This window comes from Stenella coeruleoalba, assembly GCF_951394435.1.
Source record: "Stenella coeruleoalba genome assembly, chromosome: 20".
NCBI classification, from domain to species: domain Eukaryota; kingdom Metazoa; phylum Chordata; class Mammalia; order Artiodactyla; family Delphinidae; genus Stenella; species Stenella coeruleoalba.
Window position 1 is genome coordinate 4,588,582 of NC_137166.1, and position 25,503 is coordinate 4,614,084.

Sequence of the window (25,503 nt, forward strand, 5' to 3'; positions counted from 1 at the left end):
CAATCGAGAATAGGCAAAATTGATGACATCACTTCCTGGTCCCTGCCTTAAAAATTTTCCCCCACAAGCCTCCATATTCTCTCTTTCCCTACCTGCTGGCTACATAGAATTATGGCCCACCTCCCAGGACCTGCAGGAAGGCAGAGCAACAATAGAGTAGGGGCCTGGGATCCCGAGTCAGTGTTTGGAGGTGAGCTATCCAGGAAAGCCATTTCACCAGGAACATGCCCATGGATTGTGGTGTGGGCAAGAAATAGATTTTGACCATGTTAGGCCATTAAAATGTGGGGGCTGCTTGTTACAGCCATTAGCTTGTTCTGATAGAGAAACCTCTTGTTACTGTCCAAGAACCTCTGATCCCAAACCCCGATTCTCACCCAGGTGAGTAGCAGGGTATTTGAGAAACAGCTGTGGGTGCTCCGGACGGCTCCCTCCACACACCCCATCCCCTCTGGGACCCCGTGCAGAAATTGCTTCACCCACCAATTATGCCGAATGAGAAAAGTGTCAATTGCTTCCCCAGTTTGTCCATGCTTTTTTGTAGAGGAGTTTTAGGCGTCTGAAAGGATGAGAACAATGGGTTTGTTAGATGAGATCCCAGCAGCGTCCCCCAGTTTCTGCCTGGATTTTTTAATGTCTTAAGCTGAGTGATGATTACACAAGGACACATACATAAAACTTCATTGACTGCTACGTTTCAGATCTGCGCATGTCACCGTAAGTTATCTTGACAAAAATCCGAATAAATGTTTTAAAAGAAAAAATTTGAAAAAGGGTACTCACGTTAATCATATCATCCTTAGTCCTAAGGAGCAGGCAGGGCTGGTGTCACCAGCTGAGAATCATCTCAAACCCCAGCTTCCACAAACCCAGAGCCCCACTGCCCTCACCTCTTCAGCCTGCATCATCTTAAACACTTCTCCAAACTGGGATCTTTCTCCTGTTCCGATCACGACGCCCTGCGTACAGGAGAGAGGAGCTTGAGTTCTGAGGCTTAAAGCCTGCAGATGACGGAGGCCGGGGCCCCCAGGCACCCGGGGCTTACCTGTCCCTTCCCGTACTGCACCAGGGTCCCCATGAAGACGATGTTGCTCAGGGTGGTGAGGTCGCCCCCGCCCGTCAGCGGGGTGTCCGTCTTGCTGCTCGGCTCGGCTTCTCCCGTGAAACTGGACTCGTCCACCAGGAGGTCTGTGACCTGGGGGAGCAAAGCGAGAAGGCGTGGCACCCACCCTCCCATCTGTGAGCTGGTGTTCAAAGCCCAGAACGGTGTCTAGCATCTTAGTGTCATCGCCAGCAGACAGCAAACAGGAACGTGCTGAAAGCAGGAAGCGAGGATCAGAACGCAGCCTCAGATGCCTCCAGGAAACAGAAAAGCTTTGAATGTACGGCCCCTTTCAGAAAGCAGAAAGGTCTCATATCCTATTTTAACATTATTTTAAATTTTAATATTGTTAAAAACTTAGGCAATGGTTAAATTAGAACATCCCTCTCAGAGCATCCTGTCTTTCCCCTAACACTCCACATCCCACCCGCCTTGGAAGGTCCCGTACAATCCGTGTAGTCTGAGTAGCACTGAGCCGTGTTATGCAGTGACAGCCTAAGGTCATGTCAACACCCAAAACACATACTCGGGCACAGATACGCACGCACACCCAGACGTTTCCAGGGTGACACTTCCAGAACACCTACCATGCGCCAGGCCAGGCGCGCAACACTTCACAAGGCTTATCTCTTTTTTTTTTAATTTATTTTTTATCTTTGGCTGCATTGGGTCTTTGTTGCTGCGCGCAGGCTTTCTCTAGTTGCTGCGAGCGGGGGCTACTCTTTGTTGCGGTGCGCGGGCTTCTCATTGCGGTGGCTTCTCTTGTTGTGGAGCACGGGCTCTAGGTGCGCGGGCTTCCGTAGTTGCGGCACGTGGGCTCAGTCGTTGTGGCTCACAAGCTCAGTAGCTGTGGTGCACGGCCCAGCCACTCTGCGGCATGTGGGATCTTCCTGGACCAGGGCTCAAACCCGTGTCGCCTGCATTGGCAGGTGGATTCTTAATCACTGTGCCACGAGGGGAGTCCCACACAAGGCTAATCTCTCAATCCTCACAGACTCAATGAAAGATGCTATTATTTTCTCCTTTCTACATTTGGGGTAACTGAGGCATGGACTGATTAAGAAATGTGCTCAAGTCTACACAGCTAGTTAGTGGCAGAGCAGAGGTCTGAACCAAGGCGATGGCTCCAGAAACTGCACTCTTAACCACCTTGCAAAACTGACCACAGGCCCAGTACGTATCATTCAAGAGGTGAGTCTCCTGTGGCCAGAACTGTGCCAGGTACCACCGAGGACATGCAAGGCATCAGGGTGGGCTCTGCCCCTAAGGACCTTCTCATTTAAGCAAAAAAGAGGGCTTCCCTGGTGGCGCAGTGGTTGAGAGTCTGCCTGCCGATGCAGGGGATGCGGGTTCGTGCCCCTGTCCGGGAAGATCCCACATGCCGCGGAGCGGCTGGGCCCGTGAGCCGTGGCCGCTGAGCCTGCGCGTCCGGAGCCTGTGCTCCGCAACGGGAGAGGCCACAACAGTGAGAGGCCCGCGTACAGCAAAAAAAAAAAAAAAAAAAAAAAGTCTAATCAGACAAGTCCAGATTGCGGCACATTCTACAAAATACCTGACCAGCCCTCCTCACAACTGTCAAGGTCATGACAAACAAGGCGAGTCTGAGCAACTGTCACAGCCCAGAGGAGCCTAAAGAGACATGATTAAATGTAACGTGGGACCCTGGAACAACAACAACAACAGGGCATTAGGGAAGAACTAAGGCAATCTGGTAAAAGTATGGACCTTAGTTAATAATAACGTGCCTCGATTGGTTCATTAATTGGAACAAAGGTACCCTACTAATCTATGATGCTGACATTACAGGAAAGGGTGTGGCATCTATGGGAATCCTCTCAACTATCTTCTCAATTTTTCTGTAAATCTAAAATGGCTCTAAAAAATAAAGTCTGTTTTTTCTTAAAAAGAGGAAACGAAGAGAGAGATGAGACAAAGGTGCCTCTCGGAAGGCAGATGGCCAGAGAAGCAGGAAGAATGGGGCGCGGGGCTGGGAAGGGAAGGGGACGCAGGTGCGGAGGTGGGTGTGGGTTTGGATGTACTGGAATGCAGGTGGGCAATCTGTCCATCTGTCCATCCGTCTCCTACGAGGGGCCAGGCATTCTTCTGGGCCCTGGGAATCCAGCAGGGCCGAGACAGACAAACCCCCTGCCTTTGTGGAGGGACTGGCAATAAACATGAAAGCAAACAGACACTGGAAAGAGCAGCAGATACCCAGGGTGGGGGGGTGGGGTGATGCCTCAGGAGACGGGTCAGGGGAGGCCAGTGAGAAGGGGACAGTGAGTTGAGACCTCAGGAATGAGAAAGGCTGTAAGTCATGCTGGTGGAAAGTGGGTTCTGGCGGCAGAAATGGCCCTCCTGAGTGAAGACACACTGCAGGCAGTTGAAAGCATCAATGCACCTGGCTTCTAAGTCAGGGCTGGGCATACAGCTTGGGCCTCCTCTGCCTAGAACAGCTGATTCACGTCCATTCCAGGACGGCTCAAAAGCCACTGCCTCCAGGAAGCCCTCTGTGACTGCGTCGGGCCAGGCAAGTCTGTCCTGTTTGGGAAACCCAGAGTTCCCGGGGCTTTTCCCTCAAGCCCCTGCAGCAATCGTTACCTGTCATGAGTAGATGTGGTTTGTGTGTTACTCTGGGCAATAAACCCATGAGCACAGAGATCTCGTCTGTTTTCTCCACTGCCTCCTCAGCACGCAGCACAGTTCCTGGCACATAGTAGGTGCTCAAGAAATACGTGTTAACTGAATGAGTGATGAGGATATGGGGAGGGGTGCCCAGAGGCAGGGAGGGAGGGCAGAGAGGCCTAGAGGAGGGCTTTGAGTGTGCTGGGCTGAGTAATAGCCCCCGACCATCCGATCCCCCAAAGACACCCAAGTCCTAATCCTTGGAACATGTGAAAGTGTTACCTTAATGGCAAAACAGCCTTTGCAGATGTGACTGAATTAAGGACCTTGCGATGCGGACATTACCCTGGATGATCCTGATGGGGCCTAAATGTCATCACAAGGGTCCTTTTAAGAGGAGGATCAGAGAAGTGTCTGAGAGAAGGAAGTACAAAGATAGAAGCAGCGGTTGGAGCAATTTGAGGCCACAAGCCCAGGAATGCGGGCGGCCTCTGGAGGCTGAAAGATGCAAGGGAACCAATTAATAGCTTAATGTGGTTAATTGGAACTAATTAAGAGCTTAATAGTGGAGAAGAATATTCCACTGTGAGTAAACAAAGCTATTGATTGTTCACTGGAGTTGCAAAAGGACAAAAAAGGAAACCTGTAGAGTGTTGGCGGCTGGCAGCCTTGAAAAAAGTCCTCGTGGTGGCAATGACCAGGCACAATTTCATTTGACAGAAGCGGGGCAGGAAGAAAACCAGCTGAAGTAGGAAAGGAGTCATTTGGGGTTTAAAAAATTGTTTCAAAGAACTGTTGTAGAGCCTGGCACTGATCAACAGTAAAATCAATTGCAGATATTTGTGACTCTGTCCCCCCATCAGGTGCTGCACGAGCAGGCAGCAGGTCTTAGCGTTTCAGGTTTAGGAGAACCCCACAAGGCAGGAATAAACATTAACCGCTTGGATAGATGAGGAAACCGAGGCAAAGAGAAGGTAAGCAACTCGCTCCAGGTCACACAGCTTATGAATGACAGGATCCGGCTAATGCCCAGTCCCAGGGCACTAACCACTCGGCAACACTGCCTCTCTGGAGAGCCTGTAGTATATGTGTATCCTCCCTATCAGCATGTGGACTCCCCACCCCGTACCTGGGGACTCCCTCACACTGTGGGGCAGAGCCCACCCCTAGGCGAGGCATGGACAACGTCACATTGGCTTCCCCAGCCTTCCCGCACGTGGGGCTTGGCCACTGGACGATGGTTCCTCTAATGGGACCCACCTGCCCCGCCTGGAGATCTGAAAGCCAGGGGCAGAAGGGCTTGAAAGCCTGGGTGCCCTCTGGCCTCTGCCTCTACGTCGAAGACTGTCTCAGGATGCTGTCAACACAGCTCCCGGGGGTTAGCTCCCAGCCTCTTTGCCTCTCTGCATCCCCCGACTCCAGGCCACCCTGCAAACAGCCTGCTGTGCATCCTGAGAACATGTCCTCCCTAAATAAATAAATCAGGCTGATATTCTTAAGTATTCCAGGGATCATAACATAGATTACTCCCATCAACGGATCCCTCTGAACTTGATTTAAGCTTTTCTCCAGAATCAAATGTATCTTGGAGAGCCTCAGGAAATGTTCTGTGAAGCTGTGACACCCTGAGACCCACAAAGGTTGGGGATAGAGCTTGCCCCACACCCGATGTCCCCAACTGCGCTGTTGTAAAATCTTGCGCTACTATTTATGGCTGTACCGGTTGTTCCCATCCTCGTGATTAAGCAGTCAGATAGTGTTTCTCTCCGACATCAGTGTGGCCGTTTCTAGAAGCAACTTTTCCCTCATTCCTCAGCCCCACCCTGGTTTAATTGCCACTGCAGTTTCCTGTAAACTAGAAAAATCACATAACCACAGTTGGTTAGGCTTATACTTAAATGAGAAGAAATAATTTGTGAAGTGCCATTGGAGGAGGTTTATGCTTAAAATGAGCTCGCTTGCTAACCTCCTGTTTGTGTGCACACATGCCTGTGTCTGTGCAGTGCACGAGACAGAGAGAACGCCTGCCTCTGAGAAGCTAAGTGTCTGCATGGCCCCTGGACCCAGGGTCTGGGACCCCTCACCTCTGTGAGACGGATGTCTGCAGGGATCCGGTCTCCGATAGAGAGAGACACGATGTCTCCAGGCACCAGGTCTCGAGCAAGAAGGTGATGGAGTTTTCCTTCTCTTATGCTGTGTTTGAAATGGGAAAAAGCAAAAGCACCCATGTTGACATCTCATTTTCAGGCACTTTGACAACCTTGAGCAAAGATTGCAGAAACACACTTTCTCTTTCCCTTATGGACAAACCCTTGTGCCTTTACGGTTTTATTATTTTTTAAATTCACCTATCCTAAAAGACTTTCGGGAAAGTGTATGGCTTCTAGGAGACCCTGAGCCTCATTTGAAAAGTGGGGTGACTACTGTTCACTCTGCCTGGAAACAAGGCTGGGCCACACGGCCTCCAGACGCTTCTGCTGGTCTAGGGAAGCGATTCCTTAATGAAGCTGGCAGCTAGCGGCGCTTCTGTCCTCAGAGGACACAGCACTCTGGTGTGCAGAGCCCGGCTCGGGACCTCAGGGATGGCAGAGGCTTGCCAAAGCTGGGAGGAGCATCTTAAGTGCTCGAGAAGCTGGGGACACCCCCTCCCACAGGGCCTGGACTGTTCCTCACGGCCATCTGCCGTCTAACGTTAGACACGGATGTGCTTCTGTGCATGGGCTCCCACTGGAATCCCACCACACACTGCCCCTTGCCCGACATGGCAGGAGCCTCCCAGATGGACCTGTGCCCACCCCACCTCCGACCTCCTTCAATTCATCCTGTACGTGGCAACCAGAGAGCTCTTAACGCACAAAATCGGATCACAACTTCCTCCTACTCCAACCGTCTCCAGTGACCTTGGAGTCAAATCCAGAGGCCCTGCCTCCTGTCACCCCACCCCCGAATGCACCCAACTCCTTCTAGTCTCAAGGTCTTTGCTGACCTGGAATGCTGGAGCAGACATTCCCCTCTTCCCTGTTAACAGAATTCAATCTTATTCAGGTACCGCCCTTCTCCCCACTGCGCAGTGCTCTAGCGGGTGGGTCCTGAGTGGCTGAGACCATCAGGGTGATCCCAGCACCTGCCATGACCGGCATAGGGACAGGCATGATCTACAATACTGGCCTAAGAGACAGGAGTGGATATTTCCTGGGGGCTTGAGAGAAAGTTTTTTTCACTCTGTACACGTACACGTACACACACACACACACACACACACACACACACACACACAGAGATGGCCTCTTCTTCTGTTGGACCTTTTTATACCTGGCTGTGATGCCCGGAGCTGTGGCAGCCATTTTGGGATCATGAGGGAAGCTGGCCCAAGAACAAAGCTAACAAGCTGAGGATAAAAGGCACCAGGTCCTTGGTACCATCTTGAATTAACTAACCCCAGCATCCACCCCCCCACTCAGATCCCTTACCATAAGACAACACAATTTCCTTGTGGTTTGCACAGCTGAATTTTCTGGGTTTTGTATCCAAGAGTGCCTATCAGATATACACCTGCTCTTCCCTCAGCTCTTCCCATGGCTGGCTCCTGCTGTTTCTCAGTCCTCAACCTAAAGGTCAGCTCCTCCTTAAATGTCAGATCAGGGTGGGCTGCCAGCCAGTTATTTAAGGTAGTTCCCACACCTCCCCTCGTCACTACCGCATCTCCGTGAGGTTCTCTTCCTTCTAATTTTTGTGCGGCTTTGGGTTTCAGGGGGTCTTTTTGGCTTTAATGCACCTGCCACATTCCAAAATCATCTCATCCTTCACTTCATCATCTGGCTCCCCTGTTAGAAACGTGAGCGCCCCGAAGGCCAGGGCCTTCCCATCGCTTCGCTTGGGACAATACCTCCCTGCACACAGTAGGTGCGTAGTAAGTATTTAGTGAATGCATAAAGGATGGAGGTAACATAGGAAGTGTCTGCAGGGCAGATGCTGTTCCCGATTTGTGACACGGGTCTCAGGGACTCGGGGAGTGAGGCTGTGTCCCTTCAGTGCTCTTTCAACACTACCAGCCTATCCGCCTCCGCTGCTCTTGAAAATAAAAATATCTTTCAGAAGTGACTTCCAGGGACATCAATAATGCACACTATTCATCCAAAAGGCCAAGACTTGATATTTAAACTTAAGATCAGCTCATCAAGCTGTTTAAATCATAGATACTTCCGTCCGCTTATAGGATTACGTCACACATCACACGTCTGGATTTCTGACAGCCTTGTTCATCCAATCATTAGGCCCAGACGTTTTTACTGCCCCCCGATGAACCTTCTAGAATTGACTCATCCTCTCTCATGCTTTCACATCGTGCTCTTCTGGTCTCTATTTTGTTACTCATTATTCTCTGCCTGTTCTCACACACACACACACGCACACACATACTCTTTGCTCGCTGTTTCCATGAGAGGTGGAACTCTGTCTCACTAGATTTTTCTATCCCCCAGCCCTATGCTCCATTTTGCCAAATACACGTTAAGGTTCTTTCCCCCAAATTATCCTTCAGGTAATAGAGAGTTACTGTATGTTTAAATCCTTCCAAGTCACCTCAGATCACGAGATACTTTCAGTTACTTTCTTTTGAGCAACAATGTCTATTTGGGAAAGACACGTGACTTTAAAACAACCTCAACTGACGCTAGCAGTGGTAAGGGAGAAGACCTGGGCCTTTTCCAAAAGAGTTTCATTTTTACAGGGAAAATAACATAGGCATTACTGATACACTAAAAAATTAAACGGACAAAAAAAATCAAGCCTAAAACATTCTCCCGGGGCTTCCCTGGTGGCGCAGTGGTTAAGAACCTGCCTGCCGATGCAGGGGACACGGGTTCGAGCCCTGCTGGGAAGATCCCACATGCCGTGGAGCAACTAAGCCTGTGCGCCACAACTACTGAGACTGCTCTCTAGAGCCCACAAGCCACAACTACTGAGCCCACGCACCACAACTACTGAGCCCGCGTGCCTAGAGCCCGTTCTCTGCAACAAGAGAAGCCACCGCAGTGAGACGCCTGCGCACCGCAATGAAGAGCAGCCCCCGCTCGCCGCAGCTAGAGAAAGCCCGCGTGCAGCAACGAAGACCCAACACAGCCAAAAATAAATAAATAAATTAAAAAACAAAAACAAACCTTCTCCCTTCTGCCTCTGCGGCTCCCTTTACCCATGGCGGCAGCCCCTGAACATCCTCTACGCTGAGCTGTCCGAGACTGCAACCACTAGCCTGTGAGGCTATTTGAATTCAAGTTAAATAAAGTGAAGACTTCAGTTCCTCGGGTGAAGTCCTCAGTAGCCATATGGGACTAGTGGTGCCGTCCCAGGCAGCACACATGACAGAACATTCCAGAAAGTCCTATGGCCACCGCACTGCGCTAAGCAGACAGGCCCCGGAGGAATGGGGAGACATTTTCGTCTTTCTTTTTTCCTTTTTAAATGTCTCTGGGGAGGGCTGTGTGATAACCAAATGGCAAAGCAGGAATGTCCGGGCAGGAAAGAGGCTGGCGGGCAGCTGAGCAAATGACCGGAGTTCATTACTGAGCTGTCCACCCCCTTCAGCCAGAGTTCTGATGCCTCAGCTCCTTCAAGCCCCGCCTCTCAGCCTCTTCCGAGCCCCCCTTTGAGAATCCAGTGAAAATTCCGAATGCCTCCCTAGGAAAAATGCACACGTTTTTGCACACTTCATCACAGGTTTTGTGGGCCACCCTCTCCCCAAAGCCACTCCCGTCACCCGTGGCCCCCAGGCCGGGCGCCCTGATTAGACACCAGTGACAGCGGAGGCCCAGAGAGGTTGAACGACACACCCAAAGACATGTAGCAATCGGCCGGCGGGGCAGAGAGACCAGGTTTCCCAACCCCCAGTGAGACATGCTTCTCCCATATCACATTACAAAGGATATTAATATTGCCAAGCTTTTTGTCAAACTCACCAGCCCACTGGCTCCTCTGAGGAACCAAAAAGTCCCAGGGCGGGTCTCTGACTTACCAGTTACATTCGGGAGGCACCAGCTTGGTCAGCTCTTCCAGAGATTTCTCTGACCTGTACTCCTGGTAGGAAGCATGTGAAACGTGGTGTTTAAGAGGGAGGCTTCCACGGAGCTCCCATCAGCCCGGGTGACCCCGCCCAGGACTTCAGGACACACATTACACACCTGGATGAAGGCGACGGTGACCACCATTAGCACGGCCTAGGGGGCAAACGGGAGGGACGTTAACACCCAGCTGCCCAACGAGCAGGCGAACGAGCCCGGGGGAGGCAAGGAGGGGGCATCGTCCTGCAAAATATTATTTCCTTTTTTCTTGCAAAATAAGAACACTGTGCAGAAATTTAGAAAACAGACGAGCCAGAAAAGCACCTCCAATTCTGCCACCTAGAGGTTCACATCTGGGGGTGATCCTTCTAGATTTTTCAGCATAGATACACGTACAACACAGGATCAGCTAGTACAGAGGTAATCGTTTATATCTCAACAGCAGCTAATAAACATCAGTCCACATCAGAAGATGCGGACCTAGCCTCAGGCTTTCGAACAGAAGCGTCGCATTCCACTGCACGGAAGAAGTCTGTTTTTGTATTTTAAACGACGGCACTTGACAGATGGAAGGAGGCAGGAACAAAAGTCATCAGAATATGTTCAGAGCCACATTTAGAAGGTCACGTACTGTATGAGTCCATTTATAGGAACTACCCAGAACAGGTAAATCCGTGGGGACAGAAAGCGATGGTGGTTTCAAGGGGCTGGTTGTGGGGGGGGGGCGGGGGAGGAGAGCATCTGTGTAATGGGTACGGGATCTCTTTTAGGGTGAGGAAAACATTTTGGAACTAGACAGAGGTGGTGGTGGCACAACATTGTGAATGGAGTAAATGTCCCTGAATTATTCACTTTAAAATGGCTGATTTTTAAAATTAAAAAAAACCATTTTTTTTAAAGGTGCCCAACGGTTCTCTCTGTATAATGATTACGAACAATGATTCTTGTTTTGTTTTGTTTTTGTTTTTTTGGACGCACCACACAGGATGTGGGATCTTAGTTCCCTGACCAGGGATCGAACCCACGTCCCCTGAGGTGGAAGCACAGAGTCTTAACCAGTGGACCGCCGGGGAAGTCCCCGAGCAATTATTCTTTGTACTGCGCACACAGCCAGGATCCGGCAATTCCACCCAGGGGTCACAGGGGAGGAGTGCATTACAACATTGTTCCTGACGGCAAAGAACCAGAAGCCACCAGCGTAACCGCCAAGAGAGCGATGGCCAGGGAACCAGGACGCCCTATTTGGGGGTAGAGAAGGATGTGGATTTCCTGTCCTTTCTTTCTGTTGTGTTTTCTTTTTCTAAAAAAATCTACAGCCAAACTCTTTTTTCCTTGCATAACAAAGACAAGCACAGACTCAGCAAGCCCCTTGGCAGCCGGGTCTGGGATGGGGCACTGCCCCCCACGGGGTGCACTCACCATGGCGATGCTGATGGCATCCTCGTACTCCTTCGTGAGGACGCTCACCAAGGCAGAGGCCAGAAGCAGTAGGATCAGGGGGTTCTTAAACTGAAAAATGAACACAGGGCAGGGGGATCTTTTCTGGGCTCACAGAGATCAGAGACTGGGCTTTCTCCCGTGTAGCAGCATGAGCTCTTCACTCACAGCCCGCTTCCAGGCCAACCCTACAGTGATGCGCGGGCTGGGAGACGAGGACCACCGCCACCCGATGGTTCTCCACCACCTGAAGACCCACCACTGCAGTTTCACTGACATCGACTTCCTGGGGTCATCCTGACACTGTCCCTGTCAAGACGCCAGCCCCGGCCCTGTCTTTGAGTTCTTGGTCTTGCTTTGCCACATCTCCACGACGCTCCGGGTCAGAATCTTCCCCTCTGGTGGGATGCCAGCCCTGGCCCAGCATGGCCAAGGGGTCCCCTCTCACCACACCAGGCCTGCAATCCTGTGTGTCCCAATCACAACGACTCACTCTTGTAACTGCCTCTGGGAGCTCCAGAGATGTCCCTCCTGAGAAAACGTGTTCCAGAAACTTCCCAAAGGATTTTTACTTTATGATTTTAGGTACAGTGGTCTTCTCTTATCAGTGGTTTTGCTTTCCACAGTCTCAGTGACCTGCGGTCAACTGTGGTCCAAAGCTATTACATGGAAAATTCCAGAAATACATAATTCATAAGTTTAAAATTCTGTGCCATTCTGCGTAGCATAATGAAGTCTGTGCTACCCCATTCCATCCTGCCTGGGATCCCCAACCAAACACATCCCCTGCTCCTGGCATCCAACCACTGACACCCTCGTGGCTCAATGATCCAGGATGACATGAAGCAGATAAGCCTCCTTCTATGTCACAATGCCTGCGTCACTCCCGTCACTTCAGCTCTTCATGTAGGCATTGTACCGTCTCACATCATCACAAGGAAAAGAAAGGTGAGTACAGGACAATGAGATATTTTGAGAGAGAGAGAGATTAATTCACACGGCTTTGATTACAGTATATTGTTATAATGGCTCTATTTTATTATTACTGCTGTTAATCTCTTGCTGTGCCTAATTTATTAATTAAACTGTATCATAGATATGTATGTACAGGAAAAAACATAGTATATATAGGGTTTGGCACTATCAACTGTTTCAGCCATCCTTTGGGGTCTTGGCATGTACCCTCCACAGGTAAGGGGGGACTACTGTATCTGTCTCATTTCACACATACATTTCAATGGTTACAGACAAGTGAAAGGAAGCATAAACACAAACATATAAAGACAGGATCGGAGAGAGTAGACCAAAGATCAGGATCGGGGTGGGAGTCAAAATATCAATAAGCAAATCATGGTTGTTTAAATTGGGGCTGTACCTTTGGCTCTGAGCTTCCCAGCAGCAAAGGCAAAAAGGGAAATGTGATCAGATGTGTGATTCGTACTGCTGACAGAAAGAAGCACATCAGCATCATGCCAGTGTGGTACATGAAGGGATTTAATGCCTCTCACCCCAGAACTGCTGTGCTTTAACTCCTCTGAATGAGGGACAGGGCACTTTGCAGTCAGCTCACGGGCCACCCGGTGTTAGCCACCGCATCTATTGTGAATCCTCAAGACTGGGCAACTCAAATGTATTTCACCTTCTTAGCTACAATTTTTCTGCGACTGTATCAAATTATTTGTCTCTATTCTCTGCTAGAATGTAATCTTCCTAAGCATACAGGCCATGCCCATCCTGGGGTCCCCAATCCCTCCAGGACCTAGAAGGGGATCTGAGCACATGGGGAGGCAGGCGAGAGCTCAGGAATCTGATAGAATTCCAGCTGTCTCCACCATGAGCTCACTGACAGACCTCGAGCGAGCCTCTGACTTCTCCAGCCTCTCGGCTGATGGGAGGACTAAAGGGCATAAGGAGGATAGAGTGACCTGCCCAGTGGGTGGCACACAGTGGATGCTCGGTACACGGGAGCCAGAAGGACCAAGACTGATTCCAAAAGGCACTGGACAAACACTGGTCAAAGGGAGGAATCGTGGCTGCCTGAGCTCCAGAAAACGGTCCCACTTATCAGGGCTCTTGATCCAATAGCTGGCCCTCAGGGAAGCTTTCCCATCGATCCTTGCTAGGGCTGGGCTGGGCTGGGGTAGGGGGGGGTCACCACACCTTCAGAGAGAACCACACCTCAAAGCCAGCTTGCCTGGGAGCCCCGGTGCTCCGGTCTGAGACACACGGGTGGGAGTCAACCCCGGGAGACCCGCGAAAGAGCTTCCCACAAAAACTTGAAACCTGCATCAAAGTTCCTGAGATGGACCTTATTCAATTAGCTACAGGCTTCTTCCCAAGAGCGATGTCTTCAACATGTAAATAAACTATCCATCCATTTTATGGATCTTATAAGCCATTCCATGGGCATGAGTCCACAGATTAGGAAAAGGGATTCGATTTAAAGGGCACTAACAAATCAACTGTGAAGAGGTGCCTTTGAGGCATGTGGGGAAAACCAGCTCTGAACCAGGCACTGGATGATGTGAATGAAACGCTCATGCTCTTAGTGGGATAACAGTATTGTTGTTATGGTTTAAAAGAAAAACAACAAAAAAAGACAGTCTTCCCTGGTGGTCCAGTGGTTGGGACTCTGAGCTTCCACTGCAGGGGGCACGGGTTCGATCCCCGGTTGGGGAGCTAGGATCCTGCGTGCCGCACAGGGCGGCCAAAAATAAATAAATAAATAAAAAATAAAAGAGAGAGAGAGAGAGAAAGAACAATGTCCTCCAGGGCAGAGATACACATCAAAGTATAGATGGTAAAATGATTCAGTATCTAGAATTTGCTTTAAAATGCTGCAGAGGAAAAAGGGGGATAAAAAATGGGGCAAAACGGGTTGACAATTAGTGAAACTAGATGCTGGATACATGGGGTTTATTATCTTATCCTCCCTCCTAATGTATCTTTTTGAAATTTTCCCTAATAAAAGGTTTTGGTCAGAGAAGTTCCAGTTTTGGTCCTGAGAGCACCTGGAAGCACCGGAGATGGGGGTAAGGGGATTGGGGGCAGTTTGCAGAGGGAAGGGGCTGCCGAGAGTCCTTGGGCTAGACTCACAGCTGCCCAGCAGAGCTCACAGCCACGGCCAAACACCACCACCCCAGAGAGGGACACACCCTTTCCTTAGAAGTCCAGGGAGGATGAAGGGCCAGATACAAGGGCAAGCCGGCTAACAGTATATTGGTGTCCTGGGGATGTGGTGATAAATGACAACCTGGGGGGCTTAAAACAAGACACTTATTCTCTCACAGTTCTGGAGGCCGGAAGTCCAGAATCAAGGTGTCGGCAGGGCCGTGCTCTCTCCGGAGGCCCCGGGGTCTCCTAGGGGAGGAACCTTTCCTGACTATTCCAGTTCCTGGTATTGCCGGCACTCCTTGGCTTGTAGACACATCACTCCACCTCTGCTGTCACAGGGCCTTCTCCCCTCTGTGTGTGTCTGAGTCTCTTCTAAGGACACCAGTCACTGGATAGGGGCCCACCCTAACCCAGTATGACCTCATCCTCACTAATCACATCTGCAGAGACCTTATTTCCAAATAAGACCATATTCTGAGGTTCCAGGCAGATGTGAATTTTGAGGGGATGCTATTCAACCTTGCACAGGGAAGGAGAACCCCTCAGTTCAGTGGAGTTAAGAATAAGATTTTATTTCAGCCCCGAGCCCATCATAGACTTCCCACCCGGTTGGACAGAAGTGAGCGGGGAGGGGGCACAAATACGCCCTGAACACCTGTCATGCACCTGCATTCTCCAGGCCACCTTCCGAGGCCGGGTTACCCCACATGCACCAGGCCTCTCCTCAGGGCCTTTGCACGTCCCCCTCCTGCAGCATCCTTCATCCAGACCCTACCACGGCTCCTCTCCTCACTTCACTGGGTCTCTGCTCAGACATCGCCCCCTCCAGACGCCAGTCAGATGCCCCTGCTGACCACCCGGCTCCCCACTGGCACGTCCTCACTCCTGTCTTGACTCCTCTCCTCAGGCCACGCCCACTGGGTGCTGTATCACTCACCGAGTGTCTGTTTCCCTGAAACCAGAAACTCGGTTTAGGCCACTGCTCTGTGCACAGTGCCTCGACCTGGCCAGGAGCGCAAAAGGCGCTTATCTAGAATGAATGAACGAACAGCCAACGCCCATCGTTAGGTGGGGGAATTGGAGGCTTGGTGGGGTTGGAGCTCCTGACCCCGGTCACCCAGCACGGTGCGGATCAGCAGTGGGTCTGCACTGCCCCGGCGGCGCGTCCTCCTGGCCAGGTCACTGCTGTGCCGCCGCCTGGATCCCTGCCCTCACCTCTGCCGGCCCTGGCTGGCAGCTCCCTCCCTCCCTGCAGGCTGTACCCAGTGAAGACTCAGAGAGCAGGGTGCCTGTTTCTGCACAAGGGACCCCTCCAGCCATGGGCTCAGGGCTAGCTCATGGGTCCACAGTCCCGGCCAGGATGCTCTGAGAGCTGGGACCAGGTGCTGGCCTCACCCTGAACTCTAATCCCAAGCCCATAATCTCACCCCCTCCCCCTGAGGCTGGACCTGAGCAACCCTCCAGACTGACACTGGTACCATCAGCCTCCCTCCCTCCTTCCCCTCCAGGAGACCATCCCAAGCACCTGCCCTCTCCCACGCAAGACAGGTGAGTCACCGTGAGACACGGCACACAAGTGTCAGATCCAATGGGAAGATCCCACCACGTGCCACTAGGGCTGCCCTGGCCACAGATAATCAGACTCTTCTGGCTCTTGGGGCCCCTTCTAAGCCCACAAGTAAAGGGGGACAGGTAGAAAGCGGTCTGTTGAAACCTTACTGTGCGGTGCAATGGTGGTACACGGGAGACGTTCATTACCATGAACAGTAACAACCGCAACAGCCAGCATTTCCCGAGCACCTCCTCCAGGCCACGCCCTGTGCTCAGCGCTTTCCCTGCATCATTTCGTAGGCTCCTCCCAGCCCCAAGACACAGGTACTGTTAAGTAGTCCTGCCTGATAAATGACCAACCTGGGGCTCTGAAAGAAACTGAATTGCCAAGGGTTGAATTAGATCAGGCAACTCCAACACCTGTGCTCTTAACAGCTACGCTCGAATCAAACCAGGGCTAACTGGCAGACACTGGGACTTGGGGCAAGCTTTACTGGGCACTTAATACGGGCTCAGCCTCTTCTTTTGTAAAACTCAGAACAGGAGGTACTTATTAGGCCTATTTTCTAGATGGGGACAATTGAGGCTCAAGGAGGAGTAACAGTCCCAAGGCTGAAGTGGGATCTGAACCCGGCTGACTCTCCTCTGCCTTTGCTTCATGACTCCAGGACAGGGATCTCGGGTCACGCTAAGGTAGAATTCCTGATGGTGAGTCTCCTGAGACGGAGAAGCAGGGCTGCCTCGTGAAGTGGTTGAGTTCCCTGTCACTGCAGGTGACAGACAGGAGAGTCACAGCCTCTGGCATGTAGCAGATGCTCAATGAACAAAAAGAATTAATAAGTGAGAGCACGTGGACTTCCTGTGCCCATCCAGGGCGGGTAAACATGGCCATCGGGAGCTTCCTTCCAATCCCGCGAGGATTCCCTGAGATGGATTCCTGAACTGATGAGGTTAAGAAGAAGAAGCACGTTTCCTGCTCTTAGAAACTGAAGAGATTGCATTCCCGGAAAGGCCCTGGCTGGAGGACAGCCCTTGGCGTGAGGTAGAGGCCAGGTGAGCAGGTCCTAGTGGAAGGGGCGGCCAGGGCAGAACTGACCAAGGCCCCACTCCAGAAGGGAGAATGTCCCTCACAGCCTGCATGTCTGCCCCCTTCCCTGAACTTCACCTTCCAGGAGCCTCTGCTGCCTCTTCCCAACACTGGGATTCCAGGAAGTTTCTGGGTCGCCCAGAACCACCTGCATACCTAGAAGCCTATTTTGGGGCCAAAATGCGTCCATGAATGACATCCCTAGGGCACTGAGAACCGACCAATGAGCGGGGTGGGGACTGGAGGAGAAAGGAAGGTGGGGATGCTGCAAGGAGGGCTGTGATTGGTTCCTGAACTGACCAATTGAGAGAGCCCTAAATGTGAGCCAGGGGAAGGCAGCTGAAGCGGGGCAGCCCTGAGTTAGGCTAAGAGGGAGGTGTCGGGGCTGGGAGAGGGTGCAAAAGGCCAGAGGGGACACTGAGGCAATCTGCATGGCTTCACGTTCCCATGGCTTCATGGGAAGTTCTGCCTGTTAACTGGAGCTTTCAGAGCTGGTACTGGGGGGGTGGGGGGCTGATTTCTAGACGGGAATTTGCAGCCGTGTCTATTTCCATTTTTTCCCCCTTCCCAATGGCTTCCAGGCGTTTGACTCATGCCCCATGCATTCAGCACCAATGGCAGAGGCTAAGGGGGCCGGGGCTCTGGAACCAGATGTCTGGCTTCACTTCCCAGCAGTGCCACTAACTACTGCGTGACTCTGGGCCCTGGTTGCCAGATAAACTACAGGTCACCCGGTTAAATGTGAATTTCAGACAAACAAGGAACTTTTTTTTTTTTTTTTTTAAGTATAAGTAGGTCCCATGCAACATTTGGGACATAGATTTAAAAAAGAACAGTTTTTTTATGTATGTGAAATTCAAATGTTAACAGGGCATCCTGTAACTTTATTGGCTAAATCTGGCAACCCTACACAGCCTCGGGAAATATTTCAACTTCTCTGTACTTCACCCTTCTCATCTCGAAGTGGGGATTAGGAAGATGATTAAGTGAGTTGATGCTTGCGGACTCAGTCAGCGTGTGCCTGGTACATGGTAAACCCTCCCTGAACGGAACAACTACTATTCATGGCCAGGGCTGCTGGGGTAGTTAGTGATCCCTCCTGCCGGCTAAGAGCAGCCTGAATGGGGAGAGCCTTGTTTAACTTTGTAGTACAGTTGCCCCACACCCTGGGACTTGTCCACGGACACCCTCAATCCATACTTAAACAATGAATGTCCGTCCCCCACCCCTACCCCCCAGGCATGCACGAGTTCATTCACGGAATGACACCTACAGTCCTACCTGATCGAGATATTTCTTCCACACGGGTTCTGTGTTATCAGCGACAAACTCATTCCAGCCATGGACCAGCCTGCGCTGTGTCACCGAGAACTCTGACAGTCCGTTCTGTAAATCCACCTGGAGGGAGAAGGATGGGCCAGTAAGGATTAAGAAGCCCAGGTCACAGGATACCCACTCTGGAAGGCAGCTGCTTCCATGATGATCAAGGAAAATGGGCTGTCCACAGAGGAGGGGGCACCGGTTCAAAGACACCGAGCGAAGAGGGGCAGAGACAGGAGGAAACCCAGAGTCCAATTCTTTGTCAGTTAGGCCGCACTCTGCCCTCCAGATACTGCAGAAAAGACAGCCTTGGGCCTACATTTCAAGAAGCAACTGTAGTATGGACACCTGGAGATGCAGGAACACTTATGTTTCATCTTTAGAAAAATGCGTGGGCCTGGGAATGTAAAATGGTGCAGCTGCCGTAGGAAACGTTATGGAAGTACCTCAAAAAATTAAAAACAGGGCTTCCCTGGTGGCGCAGTGGTTGAGAGTCCGCCTGCTGATGCAGGGGACGCGGGCTCGTGCCCCGGTCTGGGAAGATCCCACATGCCGCGGAGCGGCTGGGCCCGTGAGTCATGGGCGCTGAGCCTGCGCGTCCGGAGCCTGTGCTCCGCAACGGGAGAGGCCACAGCAGTGAGAGGCCCGCGTACCGCATAAAAAAAAAAAAAAAAAATTAAAAATAGAACCACCATATAATCCAGCAATTCCATTTCTGGGTGTGTATACCCAGAGAACTGGAAGGCCATCTCAGAGAGATATTTGTCCACCCATGTTCATAGCAGCGTAACATACAACAGCCAGAGGTGGAAGCAACCCAGTGTCCACAAATGCATGAATGGATAAGCAAAATGCGGTGAGGACACACACACACACACACACACACACACACACACACACACACACACACACACATGTGTGCTCAGTTATCTAAGTAAAGATAATTAAAAACATAAAGCAAGCAAAGTCCTTCAGCCTCAGAGGGGAGCCTCATGGAACGGAAGTGGTTTTTTGGTTTGGGTTTTGTCTTGTACTGGCCAGGAATTCAAATTCGCTGGAGAAACTGGTGAGATTTGTTTTCGGTCACTGGAAACACCATGGATTAGAAAAGATGAAGGGTGTGCACAGCACACGGTGAAGAGTTTGAGCTTTGATGTCAAAACACCTGGACTCAACTCTGGCTGTGCTGCTGTGGAACCGTGTGGGTCCCCTGAGACATCCTCTGTCTCCCATCAACAGGTACACAGAGAGCTGGGAGGATCCTGGCTGCTAGGAAGGGCCTTGACGATTAGCGCCACTGCCATTAATGTGGATGCCACTCCTGGTGGAAATCAGAATGGCTCAACGGCGATAGTATTTTCTAGCAGTGATGATAAAAAGGTACTATAGCACAGAATTCTAAAGCCACTTTCAGGACTTTGTACTGCTCTCTCCTTAATCTAAAAACCCTACCGCACCTGGCATCAGACACAAATTCAATTCTTACATAAAATGCTTTGGCCAGATCCTCTCTGTGGCATTTGCTTGCTTCCTTGGCGGGCAGAGCGACCACCGTCTTCTCTTTCTCGATGGCTTTCAACTCATTTTGTCCGTCAATCTGTGAAAAAAAGCAGGATTGCTATTAGGCACACAGGTTTTGTACTGATATGTCTTTTTAAAGTATAATATACAAAGAGAAAGTGTGCAGATCTTAACTGTACAGCTCGAATTTTCACAAACTGACCCATATAACCAGCCTCCATATCAAGAAACAAACATTACCAGCCCCCAGGAGATTTGTGTTGCTGGGGTTTGAACTCTGTGTAAATGGTAACATGCAATATATATGCTTTTGACTCAAGGTTATGAGTGAGATTCATGCATGATGTGTGTAGTGATGGTTCGCTAATTTTCATGGCTGCATAATATACTGCCAAAAGACTATAGCACAATTTATTTATCTGTTCTACTGCTGATGGATTGTTTCCAGTTGTTGGCTATTACAGATGCAAGCACCGGAACTCACAAAGCTGACAGAACAAGGCAACAATGCACAGGCTTAGAACCCTGGACCTTGAACGTCTGGGATTCTGTGAAGTTTGCCCCATACTACAGAGAGTGCCCCCTGATGGTGACTGGTGATATCACAGCCTGTTCTAGGAGATGTCTGCAATAACCTAAGAAGAGGGGGGAACCCGGCCAAGGTATGGGTGTCTAGCAGGTCTGGGAAGAAGCCACCTGAAACACCTGAAGGGTGTGGGAGGACACGGGAACACAGAGGAGACCTCATAATTAGGAAAACGCTGAGTATTTTTGCAAAATTATTCCTAGTATTCTTACCCCTAGAACATGATAATCATCTTTTCCTTTTCCACCAGGTAGTCTGGCACTGGGAAGGAGGAAGGGGAGTGGCATTGGCTAACCTCTTCCTTCAGCTGGAACAGAGACGGTAAATTCCTCTGTTACTTCTTGCCATTCCCCACCCCCCCACCCCCATCTCCCAAACGCCTTGTTTGCTTAGAAATGCACTGCTAACCACACCCACTTCCGGGGGGTGCTTCTCACCGTGCCAGTGACCAGGAAGCAACCAATGATTATTACACATATCACTCGACAGACTCTCTCTGCTTAAGTCAAGCTTACTTTCTTCACTGTGCAAGATCCACTTCCCAGAGAAATGCACATCACAGCCGAGACAGGATGTTTTTTCTGCTCTCAAGACCTGGTTCAGTGGTACCAAATCAAGTGCTCAATCCTTGATCACACTGCAGATGGACACAGTCCTGGGGTTACAGGACCTGCCTGCCTGGTGTTCTCCAGCTGACCATTTCTGTCTGGCATGACCACACTCAACTCACTTTTTATGCAGCATCTCAAGCAACCCTGAAGGTATAAATCTTGCCCCCTCCTCTCCCTTCTGCTCTCTGTCTCTTTCTGTCTGTCTGTCTGTCTGTCTGTCTGTCTGTCTCTCTCTCTCTCACACACTCACACACACACACACACACACACACACACACACACACACACACACACACACGATGCTGGAAACATCTGGATAGACTCCAGTTACAGGGCAGTACCCAACCGTCTCCAATATGGCTGCAGCAGACCCCGCCTCACATCCACCCTCCATGCTCTCCTGGCCTCAGGTGGGGCAGCAGCATACTAGCTAAAAATTCCACTGCCCACTGGAGGAGTCCTGTGTCCCCAGGAGTGGACTGCTCCGGTGCCCCTGCAGAAGATGGTACACTCTCCCGACTGCCAAACCAAACTTTAAATCCAGGGTTCTCAACCAAGGGCAGTTTTGCCTCCTGGGGGACTCTGCCACTGTCTGGAGACATGTTTGGTTGTCATAATGGGGGTCAGGGGTGCTACTGGCATCTAGTGTAGAGGCCACTTGTGCTGCCAAGCATCCTATAAGGAATGACCTGGAAAAGAAACGTCCATCCAGCTGAGGGCGAGAAGACCTGCTTTAGAAATAGATGATGGGGGACTTCCCTGGCGGTCCAGTGGTTAAGACTCCACGCTCCCAATGCAGGGGGCCCGGGTTCGATCCCCGGTCAGGGAACTAGATCCCGCGTGCTGCAACTAAGAGTTCACATACCGCAACTAAAAGATCCCGCACACGTCAAGGAAGATCCTGTGTGCCGCAACTAAGACCCAGCACAGCCAAATAAATAAACATTTAAAATAATAAATATTTAATAAATAATAAATAAATATTAAATAAAAAAAATTTTTGAAGAAAGAAATAGGTGGGGGTCCTGTCCTGATGTCTTCCCAGAACAGCTGAGTTACCCTGCTCTACCCTCTCGGCACCCTGGAGGTCTCCTTGACGGCACTTACACAACTTTCATTTGCAACATGACCAGCAAGTGATTATCACTCGGATGCCTCCATCTGCTCATGACGCAGCCCCTCCAGAAGGCAAGACCAGGGCCTGGTACCCAGGGGCTGCTCCGCGAGCATCTGTCAGTCAGAGCTCAGGACACCAATCCAAGTGCACGTGCACTTAGCGCCACGGTGTGGACGACTGGATACGCACTCTTGGCCACAAGCCTCATTTTACCCTCATTGTCAGCACTGCCCAGGAGACAGTCCAGCTCCACTGGCCAGCATGTCACCTCGGGCAAGTGTTGACCTCTCTGATCATAATTTCCTCATCTGCAAAATGGGGATGATGATGGCTAGCTACCTCGTCCTGCTTTTTTGGAATCAAGCAAGTGTGTGCCTGTACAGGGCTTGACACAGTCCAGACTCACCATGAACTCCGAGTAAATGCTGGCCTGGTACCTGTCTCAGGGACCAGGCCTCCGACACTTGGTTGGAATGACAATGACGGTGACATCACTAGGGTGGCTCAGCCACGTTCAGACAACTCAAGAGCAGGAAGACGCCCAGAGCGACAGAAGGGGCACGGAGGTTGGAATCACACAGACCTGGGTTCAAATCCCCCTCTGTCACTGACCAGCCCTGTAACCAGGGATGATAATCTGTCCCAGGTAGTTTTGAAGATTTAAGAAAACCCAACTCTGTAATTGTGACTTGCACGTGGCAGGTGCATTCAGTAAATATTTCACAAGCGACCAGCAGCCTAAAGAACCAGAGGGATTTAGGAGGTGTGGTGACCCCAGCACTGGAGGAGCTTCTCTCTGGGACTTTGTCTCTTTGGAGATGATATTCCCTGATGTTCTCTCAGAGGCCGAGGCTTCTACAAGTGGCTCTGGAAGATACATAAATATTTAAATCTGTGTGGTTTTATTTTATTTTTAAATTTTTATTCATTTTTTTGAATCTGTGTGCTTTTATTTATTTTTTAAAATTTATTTTATATTTGGCTGGGTTGGGTCTTCCTTGTTGTGTGCGGGCTCTGTCTAGTTGCAGAGAGCGGGGGCTACTCTTCGTTGCGGTGCGTGGGCTTCTCGTTGAGGTGGCTTCCCTTGTTGCAGAGCATGGGCTTCAGTAGTTGTGGTGTGCGCAGGCTCAGTAGTTGTGGCACGTGGGCTCAGTAGCTGTGGCTCATGGGCTCTAGAGTGCAGGCTCAGTAGTTGTGCTGCACGGGCTTAGTTGCTCTGTGGCATGTGGGATCTTCCCGGACCAGGGCTTGAATCCATGTCCCCCACAGTGGCAGGCGGATTCTTAACCACTGCGCCACCAGGGAGGTCCCGAATCTGTGTGTTTTTAACCAACACTGAAAGTACAGGCAGAAAAATTGTGAATTCTATTTTTTAAAAATCTCCTTTGATTTGCATTTGATGCTAGGCTCAAATAATTTCTCTACATTTCAATTTTTTTAAGAAAAGAGATCAGGAAACTTACACAAGCCTCTTAGATAGCCTCATTCACCAGAGGGCAAACAGCAGAAGCAAGAAGAACTACAACCCTGCAGCCTGTGGAACAAAAACCACATTCACAGAAAGACAGACAAGATGAAAAGGCAGAGGGCTATGTACCAGATGAAGGAACAAGATAAAACCCCAGAAAAACAACTAAATGAAGTGGAGATAGGCAACATTCCAGAAAAAGAATTCAGAATAATGATAGTGAAGATGAACCAGGACCTCAGAAAAAGAATGGAGGCAAAGATCGAGGAGATGCAAGAGATGTTTAACAAAGACCTAGAAGAATTAAAGAACAAACAAACAGAGATGAACAATACAATAACTGAAATGAAAACTACACTAGAAGGAATCAATAGCAGAATACCTGAGGTGGAAGAACGGATAAGTCACCTGGAAGACAGAATGCTGGAATTCACTGCTGCAGAACAGAATAAAGAAAAAAGAATGAAAAGAAACGAAGACAGCCTAAGAGACCTATGGGACAACGTTAAACACAACAACATTCGCATTATAGGGGTCCCAGAAGGAGAAGAGAGAGAGAAAGGACCCGAGAAAATATTTGAAGAGATTATAGTTGAAAACTTCCCTAACATGGGAAAGGAAATAGCCACCCAAGTCCAGGAAGCGCAGAGAGTCTCATACAGGATAAACCAAAGGAGAAACACGCCGAGACACACAGTAATCAAATCAAAAATTAAAGACAAAGAAAAATTACTGAAAGCAGCAAGGGAGAAACGACAAATAACATACAAAGGAACACCCATAAGGTTAACAGCTGATTTCTCAGCAGAAACTCTACAATCCAGAAGGGAGTGGCATGATATACTTAAAGTGATGAAAGGGAAGAACCTACAACCAAGATTAGTCTACCCAGCAAGGATCTCATTCAGATTCGATGGAGAAATCAAAAGCTTTACAGACAAGCAAAAGCTAAGAGAATTCAGCACCACCAAACCAGCTCTACAACAGATGCTAAAGGAACGTCTCTAAATGGGAAACACAACAGAGGACAAGAACCTACAAAAACAACCCCAAAACAATTAAGAAAATGGTAATAGGAACCTACATATCGATAACTACCTTAAATGTGAATGGATTAAATACTCCAACCAAAAGACACAGGCTTGCTGAATGGATACAAAAACAAGACCCATCTATATGCTGTCTACAAGAGACCCACTTCAGACCCAGGGACACATACAGACTGAAAGTGAGGGGATGGAAAAAGATATTCCATGCAAATGGAAATCAAAAGAAAGCTGGAGTAGCAATACTCATATCAGATAAAATAGACTTTAAAATAAAGAATGTTACAAGAGACAAGGAAGGACACTACATAATGATCAAGGGATCAATCCAGGAAGAAGGTATAACAATTATAAATATATATATGCACCCAACACAGGAGCACCTCAATATATAAGGCAACTGCTAACAGCTATAAAAGAGGAAGTCAATAGTAACACAATAATAGTGGGGGACTTTAACACCTCACTTACACCAATGGACAGATCATCCAAAATGAAAATAAATAAGTAAACACAAGCTTTAAATGACACAACAGACCAGATAGATTTAATTCATATTTATAGGACATTCCATCCCAAAACAGCAGAGTACACTTTCTTCTCAATTGCGCATGAAACATTCTCCAGGATAGGTCACACCTTGGGTCACAAATCAAGCCTCAGTAAATTTAAGAAAACTGAAATCATATCAAGCATCTTTTCTGACCACAACGTTATGAGATTAGAAATGAATCACAGGGAAAAAAGTGTAAAAAACACAAACACATGGAGGCTAAACAATACGTTACTAAATAACCAAGAGATCACTGAAGAAATCAAAGAGGAAATCAGAAAATACCTAGAGACAAATGACAATGAAAACACG

General features: G+C 49.7%; 1 protein-coding gene across 1 annotated transcript in view; it reads right to left on the reverse strand.

The window, feature by feature from the left end:
• Positions 1–25,503, reverse strand: part of ATP2C2 (ATPase secretory pathway Ca2+ transporting 2) — a 75,646-nt gene that overhangs the window by 25,834 nt on the left and 24,309 nt on the right. The window contains exons 2-10 of the mRNA XM_079907048.1: positions 19,776–19,886; positions 18,251–18,367; positions 11,200–11,289; positions 9,901–9,936; positions 9,735–9,796; positions 5,809–5,917; positions 1,046–1,195; positions 891–959; positions 484–559 (exon numbers count right to left, since the gene is read on the reverse strand). Coding sequence (XP_079763174.1) covers positions 484–559; positions 891–959; positions 1,046–1,195; positions 5,809–5,917; positions 9,735–9,796; positions 9,901–9,936; positions 11,200–11,289; positions 18,251–18,367; positions 19,776–19,886 — 820 coding nt within the window. The remainder of the gene's footprint in view (positions 1–483; positions 560–890; positions 960–1,045; positions 1,196–5,808; positions 5,918–9,734; positions 9,797–9,900; positions 9,937–11,199; positions 11,290–18,250; positions 18,368–19,775; positions 19,887–25,503) is intronic.